This window comes from Sceloporus undulatus, chromosome 4, assembly GCF_019175285.1.
Source record: "Sceloporus undulatus isolate JIND9_A2432 ecotype Alabama chromosome 4, SceUnd_v1.1, whole genome shotgun sequence".
In the NCBI taxonomy this organism is placed as follows: domain Eukaryota; kingdom Metazoa; phylum Chordata; class Lepidosauria; order Squamata; family Phrynosomatidae; genus Sceloporus; species Sceloporus undulatus.
Genome location: NC_056525.1, coordinates 205,051,714 through 205,072,932, shown reverse-complemented (window position 1 = coordinate 205,072,932; position 21,219 = coordinate 205,051,714). Strand labels below are relative to the sequence as shown.

Genomic DNA, 21,219 nt, shown 5'->3' with positions numbered 1-21,219 from the left:
GAAAATATTGTACCTTTCCCCTTCTTTGTTCCAAATTCTACTCTTTCAAAGTTGCTTTCCTGAAACTAAAGATAATTTTAAATCAGACATTGTAGCTCTGTTGGACACATATGAATGCAATGTGTAGATACAAGATGGGACTTAATTCTAGGTACATATGCTAATAACATGTACTATTGCATTTCCATCATTGTCAGCAAACTCAATGATGTAAACCTGAAATCCTCTATACAGTCGCCCCTTAGTATCCATGGGGGTTCTGTTCCAGACCCCTACCCCCAGGTGAAATAAACTGGAGGACCTCAAGTCCTGTTGTTTTCAAGTGGTGTCTGTGTGCATGGACAGTAGGGGCAATGGAACTTGCAGTTCGTGGGAAGGGCGGACTGCAGTAATTTTGATTTATCTTACATGTTTAACTTCAATAAAACAGCAACACCTTTTTGTATTCTTAGCAAGGTGGAAATTTTTCTAATTGGTCTGGAAGTTTCATTATGGAAGACAACATATCAAATACCCTAAATTGCCTTGGGGAGCAAACAAATGCCTTTTACAATCTGGAGGATGGACAGGCTGCAACAGTTCAGCAAAACTCACCTACCAAATATTTGGCTGTGGAGGCAAATGCAGTGTTGTCATCTCTACAGACGATTCCTGAATTTGCAGAGACACTAGAACTTATTGAATCTGTAAGTCTGAATTAACATACATTGAACTGCAGTATGCAAAATTTGATATTTTAAATATAACTTATTAATGAAAGATATATGATTTGTTTTCCTGCATGGTAAGTTCCATGTGATAATAGAGACAGAAACCTAATATTATTAGGCATTGTTGACTTTTGTATTACAGTGTTACAGTATTACAGTGTTACAGTTAGCACATTTAAAATATTTTGGAATAACATTAAATAATTAAGAATTGAATTAATATGTATATAACGTGTGCTACTACTAGTGTTAAGATTTGTCATTCTTGATATGGTGTGGAGGAGCACTCCATTGTGGTTGGGTTTATTCCTGCATGCCCATGGGATAAGGAAGGAGCCCATGTTCTTTTTCACTTGTGACCTTTAGGACCCCTTGCCTTCTCTAACAGTTTTCCTGTCCTGCAATACCACCCAAATTGATTTACCCTTCTCTGACAAACCAGTTTATTATTATAGAATTTTAAAAAATTACTAAGATAGTAATGGAGAAAAAAGTTAGGGAAAGATTTTAGCAGAGATGGAAAGAGAATATCAGATACAAAAAATAAAAGTCAATATAATTCCCTTGGTGGCGGAGCAGCTGATCAGGGGATGAGAAAAAGTAAATTTCCACTCAGAAGACCGCCAATCCACAAGTCTAGGGAGAACAAGAGAGAGGAGTTATGGAAAGTTTCCATATCTAGTACAGTGGTTCCCAAACTTTGGTCCACCAGATGTTTTGGACTTCAGCTCCCATAATTCCTGACTGATGGCCAAGTTGGCTGGGGCTTCTGGGATCTAAAGTCTAAAACAAAAATATGACCAAAGGTTGGGAACCACTGCTCCAGTGAAGGTAAAAAAGAAGATTTAAAGGCCCATGTTACTGAAAGACTGGAGAGGAGAAAGACCAAAAAATCCCCAGATGTACAAGCTGAAAGAGGTGGGAAATATAATACAGCAAAGGAAGAAAAAGGAAAAAGGGAGTTCCAGTATGTTCAAAATTGGAGAAAAATGCTGCGGTAGCAGCAAAATTTCCCAAGGATTACTTTGGAGCACCATCTTGAATTTCAGGATTCTAAAGCAATGGGAAGGGCTGCACATTAGAATGCAGCTTTTCAGATCAAACGTGCTCTGTGCCTCCAGTTTCATCATTTCCTTATGTGTGCTGTGCAGATACTGAGGAAATGCATTTGCTTCAGGGGAGTGGTTTGATTTATTCACCATTATGGCATATAGCTGATTTCATGAATTTATTGAAAGGAATGTTTAAGGGTGTGCCTAATGTAACTCAGCTGAATTTGGAACAGCAAAGGAATATACCTAACTGCAGAGGTGATCAACTGGGCAATGTACCATACCTTGTTAACGTAAATGAGTTCTGGAGTTAATGAAAACTCAAATGATGCTGAGATAACTTTTAAGCCTGCATCTTCTTAAAATGAATTTAAATTGTGCTGATTCTTCTGAACTGTGTTCTTTTATTAGAGAGATCATTTTGAATGATTTCAACTGAATGTATTCATCTAAGACTAGTCATTGTAATGATTTGGGAAACTTTAAGGAATTTAATGGAGTGAATTATCTTTTTTTTTAGATAATCTTTATTATTTTCTGAGTCATAAAAATAGAAAAAAACGATACAAATACAGTATCCATAACATCACTGTCACAAATCTTCCCGTTTTCTTGGACCCACTTTCTGCTTACCCTGTCTTCTTGGCCTTTCAAAGAGCTCACTTGAATTATCAACCAAATTTTAATGACATGAATTTTGACAATGAATTGGATGGCATTGTTGAATATACTGGAAGGAAGGGGAAATAAGTTACAGTATGCACTCTCAGGAAGGGAAAATGCACAACATTCAGCGCAAGAGAATAGTGAGCTACACTGTGATAAATCATTAAATAAAAAGAAAAATACTTACAGATGCATACTCTAGGGAGGAAGGTCAAAGAAAGTAGGGGGGGTACAGACCGCCCAAAAAGGGCGGTATGCCCGTGCCTTATTTTCCGCCGGGGGGAAAACGCAGTGGATAAACTGTGCAGTTTACCGCCGGCAGAAAATGAACCTGCAAAAAGCGGGCTATTTTTCTGCAATGGCAGCGGTGTAATGAGTGCGCCAGTGGTACACTCATTACGTAAGTGCATGACGCGTGTGGATGCCGTGCGGCACTTGTGTAACAATGGCGGTGCCCATGTAAACAGGGCGCTGCCATTATTACGCCCTTGTCATGTGCGAGGGTTGCTGGGTGTGTGGGCGCTCCGGCCACCAGGCAACCCTCGCATGTGATGAGGGCGCCGCAATGGCCCGTATGTTCCGGGCCTATGTTAGGAAATCAAAGCATAGAGAGGAAATGGAAGAAGATGTATGACAGGAGGATAAATGTACCTGGTTTGGGCTATGAATTCTCAGAGGAAGGGTATGCTAAGGAATTAGATTCAAATAGATTATTTTAAAGAGATTCTTTGAAGGTTTGTTAAGAAGGGTGTTACAGACATTAGGTTTGAGTAGTCTAGAGGTAATGCACAGTTGAAGGAAGGAAAAAAAATAAAGTAGCATCCACAATTTAGAGGCACGTATATCAGGGAATGGAAAAGCTGATACAACCTGAATGGGGAACTTCATTAAATCCAAGAAAGTTGTTAGGCTATACAAACAGGCATTATTCCTTTGGAAAAAACATTGAGTTTCTGAAAATCTCATTGGTAGATGGGCCAATTGCAGCACTTGTCTCTGGGGTGATTCTCACATGTAAGAGAAACAGTACATTAAAGGAAGGAGATTAGATGTGAGCCGATACAGCTTTGAAAAAAGCTCAGGAGGCTTTGGCATTAGCCATAAGAGCATTAGTGGCAACATGAATGTTTGCTAGGGCAGTGATCCTGTGGATACAGGAAATTGAGGAGCAGGAATAATTTTCTTGGAACAGAGCTTTAGGAAATGTTAGAAATATGCTAGAACACATGGCAGATTCAAGACCTTGTGGCTTTTGCAGCCTGCAGTATAAACGCAGTAACAATTGTGAGAAGATGTTCATAGTTATGCCATGGACCAGAAATGTAGAAACAACTTGACATATGTTCCATTTAAAGGGGACTTGCTCTGGGGAGAGCAGGCCCTAGAAAAGATTCTATTAGAAAGTGGGACTGAAAAACAGAAGATGAAGCTAGAAAGGAGGCCATTTTATGGGTAATTTTCTTCCTTTTTTGGAGGAAGGGGAAATTATAGACTTAGATTTCAACATCAGCAATGGTTTAAGTCAAGAATGCAGTATGGTAGGCCAAGAACATTTGCTCAACAGAATCAAGGTAGAAGAGCTGGATCTATCCAAAGAAAGGGGTAGATCACAATATTGACAGGAGGAAGACTTCTACTGTTTGGGGTCTTGTTTCTGCCTTTTCTGCTTGTCACTCAGGAATAAACACAGTCATAGTGGATTGTTCCTCTTGTCATCTTAGAATGCATCTTCACAATAAATCCAATTTCTCATTCTTTGTTAGAACAATGATGCATAATCAAGCCATTGATTGCCACCAGCCCAATCCTGTTGTAATAATTTTTTTTTAAACAAAGAGGAGTGAAAGATTCTCCCCCGCTTCCATTTATTTGACTATTGCAGGATCCTGTAGCATGGAGTGATGTCACCAGCTTTGACCTCACTGATGTAGCTACATCTCCTGTCACTCAAGCACCAATGAAACTAATGCGGATTCAACACAATGATGGGGCCATGGAGTGCCAATTTAATGTAAGTGTGGTACTTGATAGCAAAAAAAACAGTGAAGAAGAAGAATCAACATCTCCAAATGCAGCCAAGTTCAGTTCTCCTCCCACGATTTTGCGCAAAAAAAAGAAACTCAGACCTGGACAGTCACCAGTTGGTGAACAGCATGACGTTTTGTATAGTACCACTTCCAATACTGCATTAAAACAAACACCAGTGAAAACACTACCCTTTTCTCCATCACAGGTAAATGTGATTATATCAATGTATTTATTAAACTTTATTAACCTAGTTTTTACAGTCTTAAAAGATACTGACTAGAATTTTGGGTCCTCAGTGATTCCAATTATATTCAAGAATCTAAAGTGATCGTTGAATAATGTGGCATGTTTCAAAGAGTGTCACTTCTTGGAGTTGCTGTACTTATTTTTATATTCCTATGCTGGCTGGTAAGTAGAACAATTTGAGAAGTTCACAGAATAGAGGTAACATCATAAAATGCAAGAAAATAACAACGTAACATTTAAAGTAAGCAACCACAGGATAAAGCTAAAGTAAAACTAACAGCTGAGGATCTAAACAGCTACATCCTGAAGTGGCAAGAATCTGAAAAGTGCTTAACACAGTTTTTAAACTGTGCCTCTAAAATTTGATTTTGTGGTGTATAATAGACAGTGCCCTTTGCTATAGATTAACTCAGCAGGTAATGATCCAGCCATTAGTTCATTTGAAATAATTGGGTTGTGGAAGCATAAGCTATTTCTACTTTTCATTTTTTAAAAAAGTAGAATTGAATCAGGCAAAGGCTGAGGTGCTTACTAGCATTAAGAGTAGCTTTGTAAAAGTTTTGCAGTACTTTTGTAAAGTTTCAGGGTTTTCTCTAGTCCTGGCTTTAGAGAGAAATACAAAAAATACAGGAATGATAAAATTGTGAAAAACAGCAAGGTACAATGAAAGGGATATTTCGTTGTTTTTAAAGACAATTGGAAATAATGCTATTAATTAATTGTTGAGTTCTGGTGAAAGGATAGTTTTGTTGTTGTTGTGGTGTGCCTTCAAGTTGTTTTTGATTTATGGATCTGTGGGATTTTCTGAGTCTGGGAGTGTGTGACTCGCCTGACTGAGGTCATCCAGTGAGTTTCCATGGCTGAGTGGGGAATTGAATCCTTATTTCCAGAGTCCAGTGCTCGAACCACTACACCATGCTAGCTCTCTGAAAGGATTGTTACCTGTGGATAAACATATCTTAGAGTAAATTGAAAACAGCATTGTTTTGAGAACTTTGTTGAGAGTGGCAACAATTAGCTTTCTATATATCATAGTGCATAGATAGAGTTATATAAATGGACAACTTTCCCTAGTCGTAGCCTGAAAATCTCTCTTTATACAGTGTAACCACTTGCTTACAGATACTGAGATGACACAAGGTGCTGAATAAGGATTTCTTTTGCCTTTTGCTGCTCATAAGGGTGTGTGTGGAAATAAGCAAAGTGAAAAATAGATGCTAAACATTTAAAGCTTTATAAGCCAGTTCAGAACAGGCATTCTGAGGGTGATACTGATAATGTAATAGAGCAGTTTGTGTACTTGCTTTCTATGCAGTTCTTCAACACCTGTTCCGGAAATGACCAATTTAACCTTGAAAACCCTGCATTTACATCAACTCCAGTTTGTGGCCAAAAAGTTCTTATTACACCTTTGCATAACAAAGAAGTGACACCCAAAGACCAAAAGGAAAATGCAGGGTATGTAGATTATTTGTTTTGAAGTGACTCTTAGACTGTATATTTAAAAGAATAATTAAAAAGAAAAACAAGTAAATCTAGATGTACTAAAGGATGACACCTAAAGTATCCTGAAAAGATGTGTAGTTGATTCACGCCTGAAGAAACTTTTATCTACAATGGCTGATTTAACTCTCTGATTTTTAGCTATGTAAAATAATGTTTGGTGGTTTTGTAGTTTTAGGACACCTACTATTAGAAGATCTTTACTAGGAACTACACCAAGAACGCCTACTCCATTCAAGAATGCTTTAGCTGCCCAGGAAAAAAAGTATGGTCCTTTGAAAATGGTGGTATGTAGCATTTTCATTCCTATCCTTTCTACAGTGTGCATAAGGTTAATTGGATGGAAAAGATATATCAGATATGAAACCTTCACATCCTGACCTCATTTTCAGCAGCTTTTTAATAGTTAATGATTGGTTGCAGTCCTATACACACTTAATTTTTAAAGAATCATAGAATCATAGAATCATAGAGTTGGAAGAGACCACTAGGGCCATCCAGTCCAACCCCCTGCCATGCAGGAAATCCAAATCAAAGCATCCCTGACAGATGGCCATCCAGCCTCTGTTTAAAGACCTCCAAGGAAGGAGACTCTATCACCCTCCGAGGGAGTGCATTCCATTGTCGAACAGCCCTTACTGTCAGGAAGTTCCTCCTAATGTTCAGGTGGAATCTCTTTTCCTGCAGCTTGCATCCATTGTTCCGGGTCCTGTTCTCTGGAGCAGCAGAAAACAAGCTTGCTCCCTCTTCAATATGACATCCCTTCAAATATTTAAACAGGGCGATCATATCACCTCTTAACCTTCTTTTCTCCAGGCTAAACATCCCCAGCTCCCTAAGTCGTTCCTCATAGGGCATGGTTTCCAGACCCTTCACCATTTTTGTCACCCTCCTTTGGACACGCTCCAGTTTCTCAATGTCCTTTCTGAATTGTGGTGCCCAGAACTGGACACAATATTCTAGGTGGGGCCTGACCAGAGCAGAATACAGTGGCACTATTACTTCTCTTGATCTAGACACCATACTTCTATTGATGCAGCCTAAAATAGCATTGGCCTTTTTAGCTGCCGCATCACACTGTTCACTCATGTTCAACTTGTGGTCTACTTGGACTCCTAGATCCCTTTCACACGTAGTTTCATTCAGCCAGGTGTCACCCATCCTATATCTGTGCATTTTATTTTTCCGCCCTAAGTGCAATACCTTACGGTAAGAGATCTGTTTAATGCAGTGGGACTTGTTTCTGCATAAGCATGAGTAGAACTCTGCAGTAGAAATACCATATTTTCCGGCGTATAAGACGACTGGACATATAAGTTGACCCCCAACTTTTCCAGTCAAAATATAGAGTTTGGGATATACTTGCTGTATAAGATTACCCCTCTTCCAATGCACACCAAATAAAAATTAAAAACCCCATCAGATTTGATTTCAATATGGTAATTTTAATTCAAATGCTTATGACATGCAGGTACTTAGCAGGAAAACTTGTATACAAAGCCTGCTTGGATTGGTCAGCTCTCCCTGCCTGCCAAGCCCTCCCTATCTCCAAGATTTTCTTCTACCATACTAGTACAGCGCTGCCCTTGCTGCTTTCATACGGTTACCACATATGGAGGGGATGCGGCTGCAGCCGTTTTTGAGCTCCCCCCACCATATGCGGTGACCGCAGATCTCTAGTCCAGCTCGGAAGTTTCAGCACCCGTCCTATAAGACGACACCTAGCGTATAAGATGACCCCTGACTTTTGAGAAGATTTTCCAGGGTTAAAAAGTAGTCTTATACACCAGAAAATACAGTACTTGCTCTTCAGGCAAGAAGACTGTGTTTATTCCATAGAAAGTTGCTTTGAACCACTTATTTATACTTCATTTTCTTAGCTTTGAAAACAGAGCTTGAATGTGAAACCTTGACGGGAATGTGCTTTCCTGTTGTACTAAACCCACATACATTTGCATGTGATATTATGTAATCTGTAGTTATAAAAGTCTTGCACAAAGATTTGTTATTGTCCTGTTTCCCCACATACTTTTGTGCTATTGTGTTTTTGGGTGTTCATGAATTAAATGACTGAAAAAATGAAATGTTTGATCATGTCATGATATGTATCTAGAGCAACTTACTGTATATACTCGTCTATAAATCTAAAAATTTATGCCCAAAAATTGAGCCTCAAATCCCAGGTCGACTTATTTACGGGTCACTATGGAAACGTGATAGCAGCTCTTTCAGATTTCCCCATGTGGTGTGGAGAAGAGTTTAGCAAGAAAGAGTCAAGCAAAAAGAGTCCTGGGTGATTGATTGATATTGCCGTTTAAGAGTCCCCCTCCCACCCGCGTGTGTGGCTGAAACGATGAAGAAAAGTCTCAATGATAGTCTCTTTTGCACACATACACACACTGAAAGAACCTCCAGTTTTACCCTCCATCTATCCATGAGTCATGGCAAAATCTATAATTTTGGCCCCCAAACCTGACCTCAACTTATACATGAGGTCAACTTACAGTTACGTATATACAGTATTCTTTGGTTGGTGTACATATACAATTGTCCCTCCATTTGTGTGGACTTCGGATCTGTGTCCCTTGCTGACTTGCAAGGGGCAAAGTGAGGGACTTAAAATGGGAGGGCGCCCACAGGTCCGTGCCACCATTCAAGCTAACAGGGCTTGAATATCGGCGGATTTCTGTTTTCACGGGGGGGGGGGGCTGGAACGGATTCCCCGTGAAAACAGAGGGGTGACTGTATAAATCTCTGAGTACATGTTTAATTTGGTTCACTATTTGGAACTATAATGCATAGTTAAACATTGTAAAATGTAGACAAGAGTTCAGTTTCCTATTTCACATCACAGTGAGCCACAGAGTAAGAAAGCATCACTTCTGATTTACTGTTACCTTTCATTTTACTGTTTAATTTAGTGTCAGCCACATGCCTATTTGGAGGAAGATATTAGAGAGGTTTTAAAGGAAGAAACTGGAACAGATATATTCTTCAAGGAAGAGGAAGATTCTGTCTATAGGGGTTGCAAATTGGAGGTAAGTTATATCATATGTTCAACACTAAACGTGCAGGAACTATGGAAAAAATGTAATCCACACTTCTTATTTAAAATGTTGGTCATAGAATCCTTCTGCAAAGAAAGTCAGAAAATCATTGGTCTTGGATCCCTGGGAAAAAGAAGAGCTTGGTGCCCACTTTTTCACAGAAGACAATGTTTCAGATATACAGGTAAGTAGCATGATACAAAAATAAAAATATTAAAGATAAAGATATTTTGAGCCCTCACTTTAAACAACAGGCAGGAAATTGGCATTTCATCATATCTATAAAGATTTTTAATGGTAGAAACACATGGTTGAAGTAATCAATAGTCAATAGTAATCAATAGCAATCGATTGATTACTTCACTGGTTGAAGTAATCAATGGTCTTCTTGATTATGGCAATTGTAGATGTTTAATATTAACATTTTAAGACTGCTTTATGGCCATGTTAGTAAAACTAGGGCATTTTCATCCAGCTCCATAACATGTTTGAAAGTGGGAATCTTGAAATTATGAAATAACTGTAGCTTCCTTGAAGGTGTGTTGTTTAAATATACTACCCGGATTACTAAGTACAAACTATTTGATAACTTACTATAATTTCTTCAAATTTTTATTCTTCAACTTAAGTTGCAGGTTGATCTTTTAAACATATTTTCTTTGTAATATAGTCAGAAAATATCTATACAACATCACTCCTAATGATACCATTATTGGAAATACATGACAATAGAGGCAATATGACTCCAGAGAAACAGGATTCCAATTCTACAAAGTTCAATATAGCAGTGAAAAAAAAGCTAAATGCTTGCACTTCAAAAAATGTCAAAACAGAAAAAACACTTCAGGTTGGTATTTGGAAAATCTTAATATTCTGCTCCTGTAGTTTGACTATACTGTATTTGCTTTGAAAGAATACTGTATAACTTGTAGTATTGTTCATTTCTATTTCTTAATATAGATACGAATAAAGAACTGAAAGTTCTTGTATTTGAAACAGCTTGTTTCCAGCCACATGCCACCAGTTCAAACTCTAAATTCACGAAGACACACATGAAAGCTTAATTTTAAATTCAGTAGCACTCATGCAGATTTTAATGAAATGTCCTCTTTGTCGCTTAATAACAATGCTGCTGAGATTTCAATAGACATCATAATTGCCTGCTAAAGAACACTAGAACCAGACTGCAATATATCAGGGAAAGTCAGGAAAGTTTATGGTATACCTATGGAAGAAGTGGCACTATTATGTCTGCCTCTCACACTGAATATAAACATGCTTACTGTCCCCAGGCCTAATATTTATGTGTTGTGTCAAATGTCATGGAGAGCTTGCTTGCATATAGTACAGGCATTGGCTTTCTTTCAGGACACTGCACAGCAGACATCAGAGCTGTAAAAATAAATGTGTTCTCCCTCTATCCTTGCTATATATATTATATAATGGAAAGACGGCTGTGAACAAAATGTTGAATGCTATTTCTCTTTAAACATCTTCAGTCCTCCCTTGTTGCAATTCAAGGGCATTCTCCAATCTGCCAACTATAGCAGAAAATCCTTGAGAATTCAGTATAGCCATTGGTTTCCTTACGACTGCTTCCATGTATGCATGTGGAGCACAAAGTTTTTAGTGAATTAGAAGCCTTTGTATAGAATAGAATCATAGAACTGGAAGGGATCACAAGGGCTATCTAGTCAAATCCCTTGCTGTACAAGAATAAACAGCTAAAGCTTTCCTGAAAGATGTTCTGTTTAAATATCTCCAGAGATGAGGCAGCACAGTCCACTGTTGAAGAGCTCTTACAGAGAAGAAGTTCTTAAGTTTAGGTGGAATCTCATCACTATAGTCCCATCCATCTTGAGGGCACTGTATAAATTGTAAAATGGATATCAAAACTTGGATGGAGATGTCAGAAAAGGATATTGAGAACAAGAGGGCTGTATTCATCTTTGACAGTCACCTGCACATGAGTGTTGTGCTTTCAGTGGGCTGGAGTTTAAAGTGTGCCAAATACACTGGGCCCTTCCCTTACACGGAGGATCCATTCCGGACCCCCCGCATAAGGGAAAAATGTGTATGCTTGAACCCCATTAAAAGTAATGGGGCTCATGTCTGTGGTATGGCAAGGGGCACGCGGTGCGGGTGCACGCCCCATTAGTTCTTCTGAGGTGTGCCGGTGTTTTTCTGGTGCGGCTTCCAACGTATGCTGGAAGCTGCGTAAGGTGCATCCGCGTATAACGCAGGCGTACTGTACTTCACATATATGCTGTTGCTGTGTGCCTTCAAGGACTTAAGGTGACCATAAAGCAACCCTGTCATGGAGTGTCCATGGAAAGATTTGTTCAGAAGGGTTTTACCCTCCCCTTACCCCTGAGGCTGAGAGAATGTAAATTGCCAAGACCACACAGTGGGTTTCCATGGCTGAATGGAAATTCAAATCCTGGTCTCCAGAGTCATAGTCCAATGCTCAGACTGCTACACTATGCCTACATTAGTTTTAACCAGTGCTTATACTTCTGAATAGTATACAGTCAGCCCTCCACATTTACAGATTTGACTTTTGCGGATTTGATTATTTGCAGATTTGATTAATATGTACTCTTTGGGAATCTCTAGGTCCTCTAGCATGACTCTATGGTCAATCTCCTCCAGAAGCTGACCATAGAGTCATGCTGAAGGACCTAGAGATTCATAGAGTGAGCAGACTGGAGGAGGGCAAACGTTGTCCTCATCTTCAAAAAGGGGAAAAAAGAGGTTCCCAACAATTATCGTCCAGTTAGTCTGACTTCAATACCAGGAAAGATTCTAGAGCAGATGATTAAACAGAGTCTGTGAACATCTAGAAGGCAATTTCATAATCACAAAAAGGCAACATGGGTTTCAGAGAAACAAGTCATGCCAGACAAATCTAATCTTTTTATTTGATAAAATTACCAGCTTGTTAGATGATGGGAATGCTGTGGATATAGTATATCTTGATTTCAGTAAGGCCTTTGACAAAGTTCCCCATGACATTCTTGAAAACAAGCTTGTAAAATGTGGGCTAGACAAGGCAACTGTTACATGGATTTGTAATTGGTTGACTGGCCGAACCCAAAGGATGCTCAACAATGGCTCCTTTTCATCCTGGAGAGAAGTGACCAGTGGGGTCCCACAGGGCTCTGTCCCGGGCCCAGTGCTATTCAACATCTTTATCAATGACTTGGAGGACAAAATTGGGAGCATATTCATCAAATTTGCAGATGACACCAAACTAGGAGTAGTAGCTAATACTCCAGAGGACAGGACCAAAATTAAAAATGAACTGAATAGACTAGAAAGCTGGGCCAAAACTAACAAAATGAAATTCAACACGGAGAAATGTAAGATACTGCACTTAGGGTGGTAAAATGAAATGCACAGATATAGGATGGGGGACACCTGGATGAATGAAACTACTTGTGAAAGGGATCTGAGAGTCCAAGTAGACCACAAGTTGAACATGAGTCAACAGTGCAATGCAGCAGCTAAAAAGGCCAATGCAATTTTAGGCTGCATCAATAGTATAGTGTCTAGATCAAGGGAAGTAATAGTACCACTATATTCTGCTCTGGTCAGGCCCCACCTGGAATATTGTGTCCAGTTCTGGGCACCACAATTTAAAAAGGATGTGGAGAAACTGGAGCATGTCCAAAGGAGAGCGATTAAAATGGTGAAGGGTCTCGAAGTCATGCCCTATGAGGAACGACCAAGGAAGCTGGGGATGTTCAGCCTGGTGAAGAGAAGGTTAAGAGGTGATATGATAGCACTGTTGAAATATTTGAAGGTATGTCATATTGATGAGGGAGCAAGCTTGTTTTCTGCTGCTCCAGAGACTAGGACCCAGAACAATGGATGCAAGGTACAGCAAAAGAGATTCCATCTCAACATTAGGAAGAACTTCCTGACAGTAAGGGCTGTCTGACAGTGGAACACACTCCCTTGGAGTGTAGTGGAATCTCCCTCCTTGGAGGTCTTTAAACAGAGGCTGGATGGCCATCTGTCGGGGATGCTTTGATTTGGATTTCTTGCATGGCAGGGGGTTGGACTGGATGGCCCTTGCGGACTCTTCCAACTCTATGATTCTATGATACTTCTCTCTGTATTTTTAGATCTTCCAGCACGATTCTATGGTCTACGTGACCATAGAGTTGTGGTGGAGGATCTATAGATTTCTAATGAGGACTTTACTCAGATAAAAAAATTAATGTTTTTTTTTTAATTTGCAAGGGGCTCCTATGCCCCTAACCCCAGCAAATGCGGAAGGGACATGGTATTTCCGATATTATAGTTTTTTGGGGGTGATGGCAGAGATTGAAAACCAAGCCTGTCTGAAGACACCTAATGACATCAAGATGTTTGTTTTCTGGCTAAAATAGATTTAAAAGAATAATAATGTTTTATTGAGATGGCCCTTGTCTACCAGTAAGTACCTCTGATTTTTGTTGCTGAAAGAAATTGTTAACTGGACTATGTATTACAGGCAAATTGTGAATGGGAAGCTGTTGTTTTTGGGAAGACAGAAGATCAGCTTATTATGACTGAGCAAGCAAGACGATACCTGAGCACCTATATGGCTACTGGCAGCACTTCAAGGGCTCTGATTTTGTGATTGCTTCAAAATGTCTCAAAATGGACTTCATGCTGAAATGTTCATTTCAGTAATATATGTACTGATTTTTATTTATTTATTTTTTAAATTTGAGATTGCCTTATAAGGCAAAATGGAGGGGGTTACATGTCAAACTTTTTTAAAGCAAAATTTAAACAGTCTTTTAAAAAGACTACTCTAAAGAGTAACTATTTTTTCTATCAACCAATTTTTGTTATTCTTTAGTATATACTCTCCTTTTAAAAATATTTTAATGTAGCTTAGGTTTACAGGTACTTTGTTATCTATGAGAGGAAAACATACATGACTCCTTGAGAATGCTTTTGCTTAAATGCTCATTTACGTATGTAGCAGTTTTTTATAAACACAAAAGAAAGGAAACTAAAGGAAAAATAGAAGGTTGCACTACTAGTACTAGGTATGCTGCACAAAATTAATTACAGTGTTAAATGTATTTATTTGAGAATGGTACTTCTAATAAGAGTAAACAAAAGGGATTACTGAATTTTCATTAGGATAAGACATCAGTATTCATAAATCTCAAACCGAGGCAATTGTTGAATGTATTATACAGCATGTGGGAGCAAGAAAGCTTTTGTAAATTGGAAGGCAGTTTAATTTATTTTCATTTTAAAGCTTAAGGTTGCAATCTCTAATTGCCCCATATTCTTGATGCTTTGCAAAGCAACATGAACCCAGGAGGCAGTTGTAGCAAACTTTCTTTTGCTTGTAAAAGACAGAAAAGGAAGATGCCCACTGCTCAGAAATAATATGAGTACTGTTGCTTATCTACCTTACATTCTTTGCAACTCATTCTGATTGTTTTTGAGAAAGACTGCATTCCTCCTTTTTCTCCTTGTCATTCTGTTTTTCCATAACCACACCTCAGTATCTGTAGAGCAGAAGCAGCAGCCTGTCATGTCTGACCAAGTACTAAGTTGTCTTCTGTATACAAGTTTAAAACTACACTACCAACTGAACTCTTTTCTTCCAGCCTTGGTGTTTTTTTAAGAACTACAGAAAATACCAATTGAGCAGCAAGAAGAGGGAAAGACAGATTTTTAGGAAGCTAAAAATAAAAGGGTAGTAAAGTAGGATTTATCCTAAAATAGTACACCATGGAATGAAAGAAAAGAATGTTCTTTTGTTTAGGAACATATGAGCATCTTGTGTTAGTAAAGGTTCACTGTACCTTAACGGGTTAATTTTGTTCTCAATCGCCAAAGGTGCTTTTTGACCATGCTTGGAATATTTGCTCCTCTGTAGAGACTGATCTTTATTAAGAAAAACTGCAAAGGATTAGGAAAGGGCAAAAGGAGAAGACCTAGTATAACACAAAGTATCACAACTAATAATGTTCTGGAAAGATTGCAGAATATTATTCATAGCAGAAATTAAACAAAATGAAATATTTGAGGAGGATGCATAACTGAAATAATTTTTACAACAAATAGTTCCCACAAATTAATTTACCTGAAGGGATAGTTTAGGTTTGGTACATGAGATGTCAGATGGAGGAAGGGTTTCTATGAAATGTTTGTAGCTGATCTTGTCCTACTTACCTTAATCAAAGCAAAAGTGTACAATGTTGTGGTCACGAAGGAGGACAAGCCTAGATATAAAGGCATTTCAAAGAAGATAATCTCTTCTGGGCCCAAGCCGAATAATAAAGATGTCAATAAAAGAAATTGAAAGTGGAAAAAGGGAGAATAATTGTCCACTCTATGAAGGATAATAATGAAGGATTAGATGCTATGGCAGAATATGTCTGGGTTGCTTTGCAAATGCTAGTATCTTGTGTGGGTCTGTGTTGGCACTATCAATAAGCAGATTGCAGTCTTGTTATGTAGATATTTATAAATACACATACACATAAAAATACTCATATACATACATGCAGGTTGTTTTAGAAGCTGATGTTGTTTTCTAAGTAAAATAGCTCCAACTGTCATGAGGGAAGGCAAGTTGTAACCTTGGAACATTGGATAGGAGAAAAATAGGCTGTGAAATACATTGTTTTGCATTTCATCTACTTAAATATTGCACTATACTGTTTTAAATCATGTAGGTCTCCATAGTCTTTAATGTCTAGATTTATTATAGTTCAAGTATTCCAGGAACCTGGTTATTAAAGAGGATATGTTTATGTAAGGACAGAATGTGATGACATGCTGTGGCTTCTTGTGGCCCTATACAAGAATTAATACTGGTGTGTATCTTTACATGGCTGAGAGAAACGAGTCAGTTCACGTGATGTGAGCAGCCATAGGTCTTCCTCAGCCACATGTAGATTTCTTTTCCTGCATAAAGATGTTGGGATGAATTAGCTGTAACTAAATCACAATCACAATTATTTCTGTATCTGTGTTGAAGAAGTGCATAGTTGCAGAATATCTTGTTGGCTCTCACACTGCAAAGCCTAAACTACATCCACATTTCCCCCAAGGATGACCTGTGGCTGTCTGCACTTCACTTAAGAACTGATTTTAAAATACTTTATAGCTGCTGTTGAAGCCTCAGCACAATTACAAAACTATTTAAAAAGCAAAATAGTTTTTTAAAGATTGCTTCATGCTTTTAATCTCCATAGGTTACAGCAATTGCTTCCGTTTACCTGCTTTAGACATTTGCACTTATTTGTTCTGTTTGAAGGAATGTCTTTGTTTTTCTTTTGTTGTAGCTGTTTTGTTTTAGTTAATTTCTTGTAGAACATAATGGTGTGCTGTCAACTTAAATACTGACAGGTAAATAGAATTGTATACTGTAGATGTTTAGCTATTTATAAATCTGACACTCTTCCTCTCCACTCCTGGGTGTGCTGCTATAGATAGTAGCAGAGTCTGCTTGCTGCTATGAGAGATGGAAAGAGCGAGCATCATATGCACTGTATGTAAAATGGCAAATAGAATAATGGCATGTTCTCAAGTCAACTTGATATCAACCATTGTTGTGCGGGGACTAACACAATAGAAAGAAAGTTGATGCCACATAACACCAAGAACTCTAAAAATGATTTTACTTTAATGTTGTGTGTGGTATGTAAAGCAATCTATGGTGAAGGAATACTTTTAAAATGCGAGCCCCCATTCCATAGTTATTTATTTATTATTCTAACTAAATATTTATATATATATAGAATGTTAATGTAGCTGCCTTTAATAAGCCAGATTTTAAATGGTTAGCATTTTTCAGTATAACTCTAGAAAGAGAAAGTTTCTTTAGAAGATTCTCAGCCTGACGAACAAAGGAGTTAAATGACTAGATGTGCCTAGAATAGGAAGGCTGTCATCCAGAGGACTGTGCATCTAACAATACTCACCTTGGCTTTTGACTTCTTATATTTTGAGTTTCAGCCCATCTCCAAGCCTTATGGCAAAAGTCTTCCAATCCTTAATGTCAGTTTATAGAATATGGGTATGTGCCAGCTGTCCTGAATATACAGTCACGTAGCTGCATTTAAATGGGCTTTTTGAATTGTGACTAGTATGCCAAGATCCAAAGAAGTATTGTATGCATCAGCACTGCCTGGATTTCCTCCTCCTTGTGGTGTCCTGTGTTTGTGCTGGATGCTACTCTTGAAAGTCTGGGATGCAGTGAGAGGGATGTAATTTCTGCAGTACACTGACTGCAGCTCTTTAGATCCCACTCCCATCTTTTATAGATAAAAAATCTGCTTTTCAAGAGACAGGTAAATTATTCAATATAATTATTTTAATGGTACCAAAGCCACCAGTGCCAAGGTTTAATATAGGTCTCTGGTAAGTAATACAAACTGGAGTTTGTATTGGTTAAATCTTTCAGTTAATTGCTTTGTGTTTTAGTAAAAAAGAAAAAAAAGGTTTTAAACCTTTGACGTGTTAGACATTTTTGATACTTTTTTTTTGTCTTAAGTGCATTTGAATTTTTTATGTTTGTAAGTAGAATATACCTGCAGCAGAAAATATGCATGTTGGGAAATGATGGCATCTGTTAATAGTTATGTTTGTTTTACAGTTTGACTTTTAATTGTAAGGTGAATATTTGTTGTGTTTTTAATTTTTTTGCTTTACTACAAATTTTGTTTCACTTAAATGGATATTGCATACAATGCAGATGCACATTAACACCAGAAATAAAACATTTATGCACATAACCTACTGGAAAATTACTTTTAAGTATAATTGGAATTGGTATTTTGTTCATTGTTCCTCAAAATGTGAGGCAAGCCATCATACAGGAGTGGATTCCTGAGGGGCTGTACAGATGGGCAGAGGGATGCTGCACCTTTTTGCCTTGGATCGGTGTTGCAGCAGCCACACGCAGTAACACTGATCCGCTCCGTCTGGGGAGCAAAAAGAAGCTGTTCTAAGCAGCTTCCTGGACGGGGCGTCATAAGTGCCGCAGTGCAGTGCCATGATGCTTTTTCTGTGCAGCACCATTTGGGCACTGCGCACAATGTGCGTCATCATGGCATGTGCCGTGTGGATGGGTGCACGGCAAGATGGCGCCTGGGCGGCGTGGTGAGGGCTCGGGGTGTGTGGATGCTCACCCCTCACTGTGCGTACAGCCCAGCACAAAGTGCCAGTTTGTTCAGCTCATAATTTACAGATGTTTTAGTACTCCTCCATTCATCTTCATAAGTTACATTAAATTTTCTGGTTGCTAATTTGGCTGAAGAGAAAACATAAAACTCTGTTTTCTTGCCTTTCTCTGGTGGAACGGAATGGTATATGAAATTTATTGGAACAATGACAAGAGCACTTTGGATTAGTGTCAAATATAAGTGATAGGGATGGTTTCAGGGACAGTAAAAACCAGGATTGAGGTGTTGGGGAAAATTGTGTAATAAGACAGAGGGAATACAGCAAAAAACTAAGATCAGGGTTAAGGAAATGAAAGATAAGAAAATGAAATCCAATAGAAGTGATTATATAGATTTCAGTTGGGGATTAAAATAGATAATGGATGAATAAGGTTGGGGATGGGGTGAAGAGAGGTTGAAGAAGAGAAGAAATATAAGAGCTGTCCAAAGAGTAACAAGTCTGAGAAGCATTCCACAGAATATGCTAAAAGAAGCAACAACTTTGAAAAGCAGAATGCATTAAGTGCATAAGATAAAATAAAATATAAATGGAATGAAAAAATAATTATCTTACCTGTTGTAGTTGGAAAAGCTTGGGCAGTTCATATCTAGTATTTTGTTTGCAAGCAGAAGTGAACACACTTCTGAAGGCTATGTGAAATTGCTGTTGATCACAGAAATGTTGTTCCAAAATAGTAACACATTTCTGGCAGCTCTTTTCAAGTATTTGTAGGAGACATATCCTGTGTTTTATACACGTTAACCTTTTGATTAATTTACTCTCAAACTCGGTAATCTAAATTTTTAATAGAGGGTTTACTAAAGCATTTTTTTCAAGAAATAGAAATGTTCAAAATTGCCTTTTGAACTGTTGACACCCAATATTGTGTGATTCATCCAGAATGTTTCTTCCCCCACCCCTTCATTTAGGAGAAAAAACACTTGCAAGCATGATGGTGCTAATTTTGATTTCACTGAAGGTTTGCAAAGTTGTATGCAATGATCTATCATTAAAAAAGGAAAAAAAAAAAAAAGGGGGGGGGGATAAGGACATTCTTCCCTTCCCTCACATTTCGGAACCTCCAGCCCCTTGATATACTGTACAGATAGTTGCTTTTATGTTTTGTATCACACAATATTGGGTGTCAACAGTTCAAAAGGCAATTTTGAACATTTCTATTTCTTGATGGTTTTAGAGGGGAGAGGGGCATACATTTCATTTAAAAATACATTAAAATGTTGATGTTTAGGTCTGAAATCTAGCCCTAAACTTCATGGCTCATATGGCACAGCAAGAGAAAGCAAAAAGAAAGAAAAACAATTTTCTGGACAGAAAATTCACTCTTTAGCTAGCAAAAGGCCAGTTTAGGGAATCTGGAGCAGCCCATAAACAGCCACAACTCAGTTCCACACTTTGTCCGCCTCTGCCTTATGGGGAGAAAGTCCTATTCAATTCTGAGCATCTTCTGAGTCAACACACATAGAAGTGAATGTGTATCCTAGAGAGCCATATATGGAGGGAGAAATTCCAGAGTTGCAGGCTGGGTTCAGGAATGGAAGAGGCAGTAGGGATCACATTGCAAACATGCAATAGATAATAGAGTGCACTGGAGAATCCCAGAAGAAAATCAGCATGTGCTTTATAGAAATAACCAAAGCCTTCAATTGGATAGATCATGTAAAGCTATGGATTGCTCTTAGAGACCTGGTTGTGCCAATATATTTGATTGTCCTGGTGCACAATCTATACTCATAAGTAGAGGATATCATTATAACAGAATATGGAAAACCAATGGTTCCCAATCAGAAAGGGAGTCAGACAAGGATGAATTTTATTGCCCTATTCAATTTATATGCAGAAAATATATGCAAAGCAGGCTTAAATGTAGAGGAAGGAGGAGTGAAGATCTGAGGAAGGCATATCAACAACCTAAGATAAGCAGATGACACCATAATACTAGCAGAAAATAATTACTAAGGAAAGCCAAAGAAGAATGTGCCAAGGCAGATTTAATGTTGAACATTAAGAAAACAAAAGTAATGACCAGGGAAGATCTTTGTACATTCAATATAGACAATGAAGAAATTGAAATACCTAAAGACCTCCCATACCTTGGATCAATCATTGATTGGAATGGAAATTGCAGTCAAGAAATCAGGAAAAGATTAGGACTGGGAAGGACAGCTGTGAAAGAACTAGACAAGATCCAAAGATATACAGTTGAACCCTAAAGTGAGGATTGTCCAAGCCCTTGTATTTCCTATTACCATGTATGGGTGCGAGAGCTGGCTGGTGAAGAAAGCTGATTGAAAATCAACTAATTTGAGCTGTGGTACTGGAGAAGAGCTCTGTGTATACTAAGGACAGCTAAAAACAAACAAATCAGATCTGAACTCTCCCTACAAGCCAGGATGACTAAATTGAGGCTTTCATATTTTTGCATATCATGAGAAGACATAACTCATTAGAAAACGGACGGGTTGCATTGCAATGGACGGGTTGCATCTCACGCCAGTTGGAAGAAATGTTTTTGCCAACAGTCTCAAGAACTTGATCAGGAGGGCTTTAAACTGAGTTCTGTGGGGGAGGGAGACAATATTAAGGAATGCGAAAGGGATGGCGAAAATAGTCAAACAGACATAGAGGAAACAAGAAAAAAGTGCAAGAACCCAACAGTGGGAGGCAAAAAAACTTGCACAGGCAGCAAGTAAAGGGGACCCATGGTCTGCGATGTCTCTACACTAATGCACAGAGCATGGGAAATAAGCAAGATGA

The 21,219-nt window shown here is 38.4% G+C and overlaps 1 protein-coding gene across 4 annotated transcripts in view; it reads left to right on the top strand.

Moving 5' to 3' along the window:
• MYBL1 (MYB proto-oncogene like 1) overlaps positions 1 to 17,980 on the top strand; it is a 31,951-nt gene extending 13,971 nt beyond the window's left edge. For all 4 annotated transcript variants that reach the window (XM_042465688.1, XM_042465687.1, XM_042465686.1 and 1 more), the window contains exons 9-16: positions 453 to 686; positions 4,311 to 4,661; positions 6,018 to 6,160; positions 6,378 to 6,492; positions 9,127 to 9,243; positions 9,332 to 9,436; positions 9,923 to 10,099; positions 13,754 to 17,980. In XM_042465688.1, coding sequence (XP_042321622.1) covers positions 453 to 686; positions 4,311 to 4,661; positions 6,018 to 6,160; positions 6,378 to 6,492; positions 9,127 to 9,243; positions 9,332 to 9,436; positions 9,923 to 10,099; positions 13,754 to 13,882 — 1,371 coding nt within the window. In that variant the 3' untranslated portion in view covers positions 13,883 to 17,980. The remainder of the gene's footprint in view (positions 1 to 452; positions 687 to 4,310; positions 4,662 to 6,017; positions 6,161 to 6,377; positions 6,493 to 9,126; positions 9,244 to 9,331; positions 9,437 to 9,922; positions 10,100 to 13,753) is intronic.
• Positions 17,981 to 21,219: the final 3,239 nt, after the last annotated feature.